At 43.5% G+C, this 13,578-nt stretch overlaps 1 protein-coding gene across 3 annotated transcripts in view; it reads left to right on the forward strand.

Moving 5' to 3' along the window:
- PXYLP1 (2-phosphoxylose phosphatase 1) overlaps positions 1–13,578 on the forward strand; it is a 122,573-nt gene that overhangs the window by 32,571 nt on the left and 76,424 nt on the right. The window contains exon 2 of one of the 3 annotated variants that reach the window (XM_088472101.1): positions 7,567–7,702. In XM_088472101.1, the coding sequence (XP_088328227.1) occupies positions 7,624–7,702 (79 nt within the window). In that variant the 5' untranslated portion in view covers positions 7,567–7,623. Of the gene's footprint in view, positions 1–7,566; positions 7,703–7,936; positions 8,013–11,280; positions 11,366–13,578 lie in introns of those variants that run through there. The other 2 variants (XM_088472103.1, XM_088472104.1) reach the window with 2 other exon arrangements.

Consider the following 13,578-nt stretch of genomic DNA (forward strand, 5'->3'; position numbering starts at 1 on the left):
GCTTAAATTAACAGGCTATATAATCTAGGGTTATACTTAACTTGATAACAAATCACCAGAAGGCACTGCAGCAATGATTTATATGTAGATAGGAGGAGTAACATACTCTGCTGTGACACTTCCCTATGGACTATAGCTGGCACAGCAAGAAAACTAACTAGTAGATCTGATATAAAGATCACTACTCCACAAATATAAGGGTCATACTATATATCTGTTTGAGAAGGTGATGTACACACCCACTAATTTGCTGTAATTGTAAATTGGCCAAAGTGACACTAGACACATTAGTGCCATATAGCTAGGATAGAGGGAACGTGTTCTCGTTATCGTTCAGTCGTCCACTTTATCGTCCATTTTTAAGCCCAAAAAGATGAACGATAACGACGACGCGCGTTCCCGCGGGTCGTTCGTCATCATCGTTCATCGGGCTGACATGCAGGCCAACCTGACGATCTCGTCAGGTTGCTGCATGTCAGGGAATAGGGGAGAGAGCCTGGCGCTGAACGATATCGTTAATGATATCGTTCAGCGGCTGTGCTCAATGTCATAAACGACATTGAGCACAGCCTGCCGGGGACACACTAGACGATATCGTTCAGGGAGCATATCGTCTAGTGTGTATGCACCTTAAGTGTAACAGGTAAACACTATTTATTTAATTGAATAATTTTTGCTAAATTTCTCAATAACAAAAGTTTGGCCTAGGGGTGCAGTGGGAAAAATGCTGATGTTCTAGGGCGCCGTGATTCAAGAAAGTGTGGGTGGGAACCACTGTTGTAACAGAAGAAATAGTTACAATGTGTAGTTGCATGACATTTTCGTTCTAGTAACCAGCAGGATTAAGAATACATAAGAGCCACTAGCAGATAGGAGTGTATTTTCAGGTATAGAGGGTTTGGAGAGGTATCCACCAATAAATTGAGGTAAATAATTGATCTGGATAATAATAAGGCCCACACTCTAAGGACTGGGGTATAATACCCTATATTTGAGGTGTCCGTTTTTTAACTGACAATATAAATTACACACGTTACACATCACTTCACATTCTGTTTTTATAATTCTCTTTTAATGAATGTAATAAAGGTTAAATCTTAGGAGATACTGCTTATTTGAGTGCCCTACATTAGAATACTACCCCTTTTTGTAAAATGACAGTGATCAGATGGACCTCACACAGGACCTCACTGTCTACAGAAAACATGGGAATACGCAGGGGCCATCTATAATGGGTGTAAGGTGTGCGGTACAGATGGGCTCCTGGATCAAGGAGGACTATGCCGCACACACATTGCATCCCAGAACAAGTTCCATATATTGGCGTCATATTTCTGAAGAAATTGGCAGAAATCTTGTGCATGCGCGGTAGATAGCATGGTCTCTTGTGCAGCACTAGACTTCTTACTATCTTCTGTGCATGTGCTGGAACCTTTTTTCTCGTGTGGGGGGCCTACACAAAAACTGGCACATAGGCTTCCTCCTTTGTTAAAACGCCACTGGAATTAGCACCAAGGGGAGGAATGCAAACAGTTTGCTATAGTTTTTAGGTTGCCAGGCGCTCAGTGGAACTGCTGTGTACTTATTATTATTATTATTCTTTATATGGTGCTACAAGTGTTTTGTGGGCCTTACAAAGTACATAAATAAGTGAACAAGAAAAACTTACAGTACAATACAGGATAAGGACAAGATTTATACACATTGCTGCATTAGCGATCATAAGACTCAAAATAAGCAGCAGGGTATCAGCAACCAAGTGCTAGGTGCCCTTGTGGGGAGTTAGGAGTAGATGAAAGTATAAGTAAGGAGAAGCACATGTGGGAAGAGGGCCCTGCTTGTGAGATCTTACATTCTAAAGGTGAGGGGTAGACAAACAGGTGTGACACAGATGGGGTATACTGGGAGGAAGGAGCTTGTAGTAGCGGGTTAGGATGAGAGCTGGAAGGCTATGATGAAGTAGTGGGTCTTGAGAGCCTGTTTGAAAATAAGTAGAGAGTTCCAGAGGTAGGGAGCAGCACAGGCAAAATCTTGGAGGCGGGAGTGGGAGGAAGTAATCAGTTGGCAGGAGAGGCAGCGTGCATTTGTTGAGCAAAGGGCAGGCAGGAGTGTAAAGGGAGATGAGGTCAGAGATGTAATAGGAGAGGATTGGGTGAGGGCTTTGTAAGTGAATGTAAGAACCTTGAGGTCTGAAGGGGAAGGGGAGCCAGTGTAGGGCTTGTAGGAGAGGCAGATGTAGAATTTTTGGAGAGGAAGATTAACCGAGCAGCAGCATGGAGGACAGATTGGAGTGGAGAGAGGTGGGAGTCAGGGAGTACAGATAGGAGGCGGTTACAGTAGTCCAATCTAGAGATGACCAGTAAGTGGATGAGGGTTTCAGTAGCATCCTGTGTGAGAACGGGTCTGATCCTGGAATATTTTTGAGATGGAAACGTCAGGACTGCGAGAGGTGCTGAATGTGTGGTTTGAAGGCGAGGGAGGAGTCCAGGATAACTCCAAGACAGCGCACTTTGGGCCTAGAGGAGATATTGTGTGGTCAATTGATAATGAAATTGTGGTAAGTGAGGTTATTCGGGAGGGTGGGAAGATAATCGGCTCAGTCTTAGACATGTTACGTTTAAGAAAGCAATGTGACATCGAGAAAGGGACAGCAGGGAGACAGTTGGAGATATGGGTGAGGAGAGAGTGAGAAAGGTCAGGGGAGGAAAGGTAGATCTGAGTATCATCAGCATAGAGCTGATGAGGGGAACACCATTGGAGGATTTATGAGAGAAGTCATGTTATTCATATGGCATCAATATAGATCACTTCTGAATGTGATAAAAATGAGGAAACTTAACAAAAATGCAGTTCTTTTCTGGCTAATAGCATGAGTGCGACGTGGGTTAGGTGACACGATGACAACCACGGTCTAACAAATATTTACTCCTAGTGGGAACCGCTATATAGATTGGTTTAGCCTTGCTGAATACTGGCTGTCTGCAATAATGCCTCAGATCCTGCACCAAATAGCAAAACATAAAATAACCCGACTTTGGATTGTGTTTTAACGGGACAGAGCTTGGGCTCTCCCCATTATTTTCAATGGAATGCCTTTTGTGCTAAGCTCTGTTTATGGGCACATAAAACTATGCAATTAAAACAACATTTATAAGAACGATTGAACTTATAGAATATACCTTAGTTATATGGTCTTTATCTTTGAAGTTTATGACTTTACCTTTGTAATGTATGTATTGATGGTCATATACAAGCAGCACTTATCCTAGGTGTGGTGTATGGTTCTTGTATTAGCAATAACTTAGCCTTTTAACCTACCACACTGTTGTCCACACCTATCTGCACTATACACCACCCCCCTCACACGCATGCAGCAGCAGACCGCATATGGCACGACCACAGACCAGCAGCAGTACGACAGAATCTGGGCAAGTTTGACAATACTTACCTTAATCGACAGTTGCATACTAGTGTCCTTAAGTTCCTGATACTGCGTATTTTATTTGAGGCGGAGGGACCGTACACATATGTGCAACAACATTGGAGGTGGCGAAGATTATGTAGTCCATAACAAGGTGACACATGATATCTGGGAATTAAACTGAGGAATTGTACCAAATATAGGAACAACCAGCCCCAAGTTATTGCCCATAGAACCTCTCTATATAAAGGACAGAACGTCCACATATAAGAACACCCTACCGACAGATTTTTGGACTCTCATATATACAGAGACAATTATACACAGAGACAGGCCACTCCTGGCATTTGAGGATACACAAGAAATATCTGGACAAAGAGCATACCACACTACTAACATATAGATCAATATCTAGTTATCAGTAATACAACAGAGCACCTACACATAACCATAAATCTTTATACGTTTAGAGGTGGGGATCCCTCTTATGTGTAGAGCAGCTAGAGGTACTAACTAGACCCTAATAGCACTGGCCCATAATCACTAAACTACTGGATGTGATGAGTTTGGGTGCCCTAAAAATCAGACTTTGGATGGATTTCTGCTCGCCACCTCAGGAGGCACTCACGCCCAGTGATACAAAAAATGGAATTGCTCCCGTCACGTTAAGGTGCGTACACTCTGGGCGTTTAAAGTGGACGACTGAACGATAACGTTATCGTTCAGTCGTTCACTTTATCGTCCATTTTTTTACATCAAAACTATGAACGATAACGACGATGCACGTTCCCGCGGGTCGTTCGTCATTGTCGTTCATCGAGTAAACATACAGGCCAACCTGACGATATCGTCAGGTTGGCCTGCATGTTGGGGAATGGGGGAGAGAGCCAGGCGCTGAACGATATCGGTAATGATATCGTTCAGCGGGTGTGCTCAATGTCATGAACGACATTGAGCACACCCTGCCAGGGACACACTAGACGATATCGCTCAGGGAGCATATCGTCTAGTGTGTACGCTCCTTTAGACGGCAGCTGCTGGTGCGAGTAAACAATTGATTTCTCCCCTATGCCTTCCACAAGATAAGGGGCTCTATGTTACATTTTACCCAGCAGAATCGGAATGAAACTGGTTGAAGTGTGTACTGTGTATTGTAACAACACAATTAAAGTATAACAACCCTGCAGCTGTGCACTAAAATGCTAGTTGACAATTCTAATGTGTGATTCAACTAAGAGGCTTTTTTTTTTTTTTTTACTTAAAATCCGATTTAAAATTTAATTGTAATGTTTTTGCGTCTGTTGTAAGTTTGTCATTTGAGAAATTCCATTGTTTGCTAAGAAACAAGAAAAGAAATACGTGTGTGTCTGTTTGGCCAGCTGTACATTTGTATACTCCACCCTTGTGTAATGTTATAAGTTTACTGACTGCTGTAGCTCTCACCCTTGAATTGTACACGTTTACATATTTGAAAGCAGCTGCCAAGTCCAAGAGGCGTGTGTGTGTTTTGTTGAGCTTGTACAGTACCACACACACATGTTGCCAGTTTAAATCTATAGATTAACATTTTGGTTTAATTTCTGTGACAGAGGAGCAGAGAGTGTAAAGGTGCCCGTACATCAACAATCAATCGGGACAATTCTGCATTCTGCCAATGATTTTGTAAAAAAAAAAACAGCAATGTATGGGGATCAGCTATTGCCAATTCTGACCAAAAAGATTATCCAAATCTGCGAATTAGGATTTCCAACATGTTGGATTTTGCTAATCATCAGAGAATCGTGGGAATCGTTCATTGTGATTGTTTGTGTATGGGTTACATTAGACAGGTTTTATCTAATACATAGGGGGGAGGGGCCATAGATTGCACACCCTAAGCACAATGTGAGGTGCTACCTGCTGAGACTTGTAGTGCTGCAAGCAGAAAAAGAAAGACAAATGTAAGTGCACACACTAACCATTCTGATCCTAATAATAATACTGCTAAATTGCATCCAAGAGGTTCTTAGCATAACAATGGCCATAATTATGGGCCTGCCCACCACGTCCAGGTGACCTCTATCAGGCGGGTCCCTAACACTCCTGTACAGGGCACGGGACCCCCCCCCCCCAGGCCAACCCAGCAGAACCGCCCCGTGGCATCACACTAGTGTGGGATTTGAAGTAAGGATTAAAGAATAATAAAGAAGAAAGCCTATGTGTTGGACGCGGTGGGCAGGCCCATAATTATGGCCATTATTATGCTAAGAACCTCTTGGATGCAATTTAGCAGTATTATTATTAGGATCAGAATGGTTAGTGTGTGCACTTGCATTTGTCTCTCTTTTTCTGCGTGCAGCACTACAGGTTTTATCTAATGCAGTGTTTCTTTTTGCCGGACGCCATTATAAGCGGCGGAGGCAGCTCTGAGTAGTAAGCTACACTGTGACATGGTCTATAAGCCGCGCCATCAGTGCAGCTCGACTTTCGGACGAGTCACAGTGCTGGGCAGTAGGGAAATTTTGCCGGCGAACCAGCTAAGAAATATAACGTGGGAAGAACACTATAATGGTAGACAGTATTTAAATTGGTGGAACAATCAGGGGCATTCAAGTTATGATTTTCTTATACCAGTTTATTGTTTTTTTTTATATGTGCATTTTGCATTTGAATTTATTTTGTTGCTACAAATTGTCTGTATTACCTGTTTAATATAGGGATGTCGTGTAAAACCTGCTATTACTTGGAAACCTTGCATTTTATAGCTTCAATATATAAAATCCAGGGAATAAGAGTGATGGAATGAATTTCATCTAAATGCAGACTAAAAATACATTTTATTATGTGGTTGGTCAAATTTGGAAAATACTGTATGTACATTTTTCATGGAGAACCTAGTGAGGTTTTATATATCTATTTTTTTCTTTAAAGTTGAAATGCCACCTTAACCGAACCAATCTGCTGATTGCCCAAGTTGAATCCGCAGGGGCTTGTCCATGCAGCTGTATTACCAAGGACTATGGGCCTAATACGTACAACTCCGGTGGTGCAGTACGTGTCCTGTGTCCTCGCACACAGTGCCCCCCGAGTTGCAGCCTGACTGACAGGCTGCGGTCGTTTGGTGGCGGGGGTGGTGCCGACCTCCATTTCATAAAACGGGAGTGTCGCAGCTGGGATATGCGTCTTCTGGCTTCGGCAACGGAGCTGCGGGGGGGGGGGGGGGTCAACATGAGTAACCTCAGGGTTACTCAGTTGGCCGATGGTCTCACAGATGATCCATTGCTGCGTATTGGGATGCAGCACTCGGATCTGTGATACCGACAGGACGCTTCTTTTTCTCTTAGATGCCTCCTGCAGCATTACCATATTAGTAGTATAGTATTCCGATTCACTGTGGCTGTGCAACACTGTACAACTCTGAATCACGTTCTATGTACTTTTCTCACTGCCCCATCCGGTAAACCATGTCTTTGTGACATTGCAGAGATGTTTGGGGGCGGTGTCTTCTAATGGTCATCCTGCTCTTACATCACTTCTACAGCCATTTAAAGTGATGTTCAAACTAAATTTGCCAGTTCATTCTTACAGACTTGCAAAGCCCCGGGAGAAAGCAGCTGCATGGGGCAGTCCCTATGGCAGGGCAGGGGGCGCTATTTGGGCCTGTCAATATTCTATTTATAATCATTCTCACTTGTAGCTTCCTCTCTATCCCCGGAATCTCCTGCCTGGCCCTATTTCCTCTATGGCTGACTCCCCTACCATCTGACCACCTCCCCAAGCACCTTCAGTCACACCCTCTTTTATCACACTGTATTTGGCAGTGACACCTGGATAACAGTGGTACAATAGAATTGGTACCCCTTCATCATCATACGGGGCAAATCAAATTTGTCATGGCCCTTACCCATGAGGCCACACCCCTTTTTCGGGCACACATCTTATGTCCCTCTTTGAAAAATAGGGGGCGCCAATGCTCTTTTCTGGCCCAGGGCACCAAAACGTCTGGTTACAGCTCTGGCTCCACTTAGAGAATCAGTAGCTTAGTACATTTAGGTGGTAGTGCAGCCTTTAAAAGCTGTTTTGTCCAGCATCTGCCTTGATATAAACGCCTATGTCACTTGCATTATTCAACCACCGTACCTCAATTTATAATTCTACTTTGTCAGGGATGTTTAATGGCAGAAATGAAGAAACCATGAAGACTAAGTAAAAGGAATTGAAGAATGCTTCTCCGAAACAGGTTTCTTTTACTGCTGGCCCTGGCTGCACTTCTTGCCTTCCTAAGTCTCAGTCTTCAATTCTGTGAGTACATTTACCTACTTATTAATATGGTTAATTATCCAGAAATTAACTCTCATTTTTTTTTAATTAGTTTTTTCTTTTGTCTGCATTGACTTTAATTTATGTATTGTATCACAGTGGTATGTTTTTGCCAAGTATAAACATTTGCTTTCCCTGTATTGTAAACAACTGAACTTTCAAAGCTGGAAGGGCATGCTGTGAATTGTGGTTCTCCAGTGAGTGTGGAATTACAAGATGCTTAAACCTTCCCATCTAACCATTGCTACCTTCGTGGTTTGTGGATCAGCACCGTAGCCCACCAAAGCGGCAGGTATGGCCTCACACTTGGCGCGGTGCTGTAACACTACCCTGAATCCACTCCAGCCAGGGGAGGCCAGGAAGACGTATAGAGGAGAATTTTACTATTGAGGGTGTGTTAATGACTAAAGGGGAAATGTTTCAAGCCTTCTAAAGAGTGGAGAAGTTGCCCATAGCAACCAACTAGCTTCTACGTATAATTTTATAGAATGTACTAGATAAGTGCTAGGTAGAAGCTCATTGGTTGCAATAGGTAACTTCACTGGTCAGTTACTGGACAGAGAGAGTGATGGAGTGGGACAGAGTGGTGGGTGGGGGGGGGAACAATTGCCCACAACAAAGCTTTAGATGGCTGTCTCTGGCTGGCAGGTAGCAGTGCACCACTGTTTGTACAGCAAAGACCCCATAACATTAACCATTTCCATATTAGTTAGGCTCATTATTCTTTTACATCTGCAACCCAGGTGTTGACGTTGAAGGGTAGGGAGGTGGATTTCAATTGTCAAGAAACACTTCTCCTCAGCACTTCATTACAAATTCCTGTGTGCTGGATCAGACCTGAGAGACTTGCTGCCAAATTGCCTCTAAGGGGGAAATTATTATTTTAAATAAATGCTGAAACTTGTAGTCCCACATTGGCGATAAATCCACAGGTTACCTAACTGATTTATACACTACTGCTATTCAATTCAGCTTGTGGATCTTCAGTTGTTGTGGAATTACAAGTCCCAACATTTAAAAATTGCTTGGAATTTTAGTCCAAACAGACCTTTTGCTTTAGTAAAACTGATTTTCCAGACATTCCAACAAGCTGTTATATTTTACACACACAACGATTTTTTGAACGATTATCGTTAACGATATCGTTTATCGTTCAATCATTGAAAAAATCGTTCACTTTCTAAGTTAAAACGATGAACGATTATCGTTCATGCGAGTTCACGTTTGGAGTTCAGTCAGACTGACCAACTCATCGATTTTCATTAAGAGAATATGCAAAAATCGTTTGTAGTTCAAAAAAATCGTTCATTACATTTAGTAAATAAACGATTTTAGTAAATGATTTTTGTAAATTTTTCCCTTGAAAAAATTAACGAAAATCGTTTACTAAAATCGTTCATTTACTAAATCGTTGTGTGTGTATGCAACTTGTGGGGTCTATTTACTAAGCAGTATTAGTAGACAGAGTGAAAAGTGATAAGGTGCCAGCCAATCAGCTCCCAACTGTCATTTTTCATACACAGCCTGTGAGATGGCAGTTAGTAGCTCATTGGCTGGCACCTTATCACTTTTCACTCTGTCTCCTAACACTGCTTAGTAAATAGACCCCTAAGCAGTGCTCGAAGTGTGCCGGTATGCAACGGTATGGCATACCGGCACTTCTGGCACTGAACAATTAATTTTTTTTTCAACTTGCAGGGACAGGGGGAGTGCCTGTGTCCGCTACTGTCAGTCAGCGACACACACTGCTCACAGGCTGTCTCAGGAGGACAGCCCCTAAAGCCAGCCGCACACACATAACTGCGGATGGCTTTAGGGGCTGTGCTCCTTTGATAGCCTGTGAGCATTCACTGTAAATGCCGGGTAGTGTGGCGCCGCCCACCCAGCCGTGCCTGCCCCCCCGCCAGTGCCCGTCCCTTGGCCAGGACCGCATCTCATATGCGCCGTCCACGCTGCCGTGTCCGGTAACAGCTGCCACTCTCCGGCCCAACGCAGTGTAGCCACCTGGACTGTCGGGGGATGGGTTTGAGCGGTGGAGATAGTCAGTAAGAAGCTTCGCCGCCATCGGGATGTCAAATATTGTGCCGGCCGCGAGCCAATCACAGCTTGTGGAACGGCAGACAATCAGAAGAGGCCACTCCTGATTGGCTGCCAGTCCGTGAGGTGTGGTTGGCTCGCGGCCGGCACAATATTTGACATGCAGACAAGGCTGTTTCTTACTGACTGCACTGCTCCCACCCGGGTCCCCGGCTCTCTCCAGGCTTTCTGAAAAAACGAGGAAATCAGGTACTGCTCTGTGCCCCTCCACCAAGTGCAGATAGCCTTCCCTGCCCCCCTTTCATCCAGCCTTTCTTGCCTCTGCCTCCCTGTACTCCAGCCACCTTTCCCTGCCCTGACTACCCCTCCCCAGTCCAGCCTGTCTCCGCCTCCCCCCTATTCAAGCTAGCCATCCCTGCCCCTCTCCCCCCAGTCCAGCCTACCCCTTCCCTGCCCCACCCCCCCAGTCCAGCTAACTTTCCCTGTTCCCCATTTCCCTGCACTCTGTAACCCCATTAAGGTCCGGGGGAGAATCACAATTTACCGGGCCACACAATTTCTGATGGCAGCCTTGGTAGCCGCAGCCGGTAACAGCCGCAACCCCCTGCTGCTGGCCAACCGCGACAATCCCCTACAGAGCATGCATTGCGGCTGCTGGCTGATAAGATGCCACCCCCCATGGGCCACCATAGCTTGCACTGCTGCAGCTGCAGCCCCCCCCCCCCAATGCAGCTCCACTCAGCTGGGTGATGTGTTGTTCCTCCCTGTCAGTCCTGACTCCTGATATAAGCAGCGGCAAGGTGGCGCGTGCCACAGCCTAATATTATTTCTCAATGAACTTGTAAGAGAACATACTTAGTATATTGCTCTATACCAGTAAAGTATACAGTAGGCCTGATTCAGCACAGATCACAACAGCGTACACAGACAGCTTATTGTTGCGTACTGCGCATGCACAGTAGTGCACAACAGCAGCTTTGTGATAATGCAGACTCCGGAAAGCCATAGCAGAGTGAGTGACAGGTATTCAGCATTTGGGGGGTAGGGAGGGTCAGAGAAACACAGTTGTGCCTGTCCTTTTAAACACAATTGCATGGGCTTATATAAATTAGCCACTGTGACAGCATACACAGCTTGTGTACTCACTGCATGCAACGAGGTTAGCAATTTCTGAGTAAGATCAGACCTGCTGTAATTGTGCATGAGGGTCTGATGTTCCCGATATATACGCAGCACTGCAAGGTATTACGGATGTGAGATAGGGGTAGTGGGTGTCTCTATGCTGGCCGTTAGCATATTTTTGCAGCAGACTTGTGTGTGCAATCGCACTAGCGATCCATAGTGAATCAGGCCAAGTGCAGGTGCAAATGGTGAGAGATGATAAAATGGATGCATGACGTTCCCCCGTTTTGAGTTGCCGCACCCCTCATGACACAGCCATGCACCTCATTATGCATTGCCACACCCATTTTTATTATGCATCCCCATACCTCCACTTCAAATTTCCCACTTCGACCACTGCCCCTAAGTGGTACAAAGACGCCACTCATGTGTATGATAATAGGAAACCACACGCAGTCATTAGATTTCGTACAGCCTAAAGTGGAGGTGAGTGGAATATTTTATGACAAGAAATCTTAAAACCTGTTTTAGGTATTATTTACGGAGGAAGCCTAGTATTGCATTGCAAAGTCATAATTAAAAAGTTCCTGTGTGTATATTGCAAATCTAAGTAAATGATTGCCTATTAGATAGTCTTTAGTCATTTATCTGCCTGGGAGTATTCTGAAAGTAAATAAATCCTTATGGACTTTGTGACTAAACTTTGTTCTATTTACCTATCCCAGAACGAAGACTGTTTGACCTTATGAACAAACCATATAAAAACTACAAGTGTAAGCGCTGTATGTATCTGCTGTTAGCTCTGCAGGTGGAGTGTGTGATGGAGGGGAACTGTACTTGGCAGCTGTTGGTGGACTCATTCTAATGTATTTGGGCCATGCTGTTGTTTTTATCATATTTATATTAACTGTTAGATATAAAGGAAGCAGATATTGATAACATAATCTATAGCAGGGCAGTAACTAGGGTAGTGTAACCTGTGCCCGGGCACAGGGCACCGCAGGGCAGGGGGCGCTGTTTGGACCTGTAAGTTTTCTGTTTATTATCATTCTCACTTGTAGCTTCCTCTTCTTTTATGCCCAACATCTCCTGGCCTCCCCTATCTCTTCCCTGGCCCTTCCCCATGAGGCCATGGCCCTTTTTCAGATGCACTATCTTAAGTCCCTATTTGAATAAAAGGGGGGGTGTGGGGCACCAATACTCGTTCTGGCATAGGGCACCAAAAACTATAGTTATAGGTCTGATATATAGCACAGGATCTCAAACTCAGTCTTCAGGACCCCAAACTGTGCATGTTTTTCAGGTCTCCTCACTGAATCACAAGTGAAATAATTAGCTCCACCTGTGGATCTTTTAAAATGTGTCAGTGAGTAATGAGTACACCTGTGCATCTGCTAGGTGATCTGGAAACTGTGTGGGGTCCTGAGGACTGAGTTTGAGAACCACTGATCTATAGCAAAGGTTCTCAAACTTGGTCCTCAGAACCCAAACAGTGCATGTTTTCCTTGTCTCCTCACTGAATCACAAGTGTAATAATATCCACCTGTGGATCTTTTAAAATGTGCAGCAAGAGAAAGTAAAGAAAAAGACTCCTTTGCGAGGCACACCCCACAATTTCATAATCACAAGAAATAGAATAGTAGTTAAAACATACCTTTTAATAAATACTCAATAAAAAGAGAAAATCACTAGAATAACTATCTATGACCATATTACAGAGATAAATGAATGATCAAAGCACTAATATCACACATAGACCAAAAAAAAATAATATATATATATATATATATAATAAAAATTTACGAAAATAACAATAGTGACACAGGATAGTTATGTGTATAATCTCAGACACTTATCATGTATCCCTATGCAATAAGTAGAACACAGATGTATGTAGTCTGTATCCACTGTATTGTATTGTATTGTATTTATTGTTGTCATCAGCAAAACAAGTTTGACAGACGAAATTACATTGCACTTTTTTAAAACAGTGAATAGCAATCCATGGTAAAGGTTATCACAAACAATTTCACAAAAATAATAAAATTAAAATTAACTAAAGAGATACAATCATAGCATTCAACATGCGCACAGCAGATGGAAGAAAACTAACCCTCAAGCGACTCGTACGTGCCCGAAGTACTCTAAACCGCTTTAAAGATGGGAGCTTATCAAAAAATTCATGAAATGGATGGCTTGGATCCGATATGATACCTTTGGTTCTCTTTACAACCCTAAGCCCATAAACATCATGAATAGTTGGCAACTGCACGCCAATGATTTTGCTGGCGGTCCTAACAACCCGTTCCAGTGCACTTCTTTCACTCGCTGTGCAGTTGCCATACCAGATAATGATACCAAACGTCAGAATGCTCTCAATTGAGCATCTGTAAAAGTTTAGCATAGTTACTTTGCTAACTCCCGAGGCCCTCAAACGTCTTAGGAAAAACAAACGCTGTTGCGCCTTTTTAATTAGGGACAGTGTATTTAAAGACCATGTCAAATCTGCCACAACCTGGATACCCAGAAATTTAAAAGACTCAACTATATCAACATCCTGGTTGTTAATAGACACTGGCAATTTCTGCTCTAAACATCTCCTACGAAAATCAATTACCAGTTCTTTTGTCTTGTCACCATTTAGGAGCAAGTGATTATCACCACTCCAAGAAACCAAATTTTTGATCTCTTTCCTATAA

Source organism: Taudactylus pleione, unplaced genomic scaffold (assembly GCF_031769625.1).
Source record: "Taudactylus pleione unplaced genomic scaffold, aTauple2 ptg000120l, whole genome shotgun sequence".
Lineage (NCBI taxonomy): Eukaryota > Metazoa > Chordata > Amphibia > Anura > Myobatrachidae > Taudactylus > Taudactylus pleione.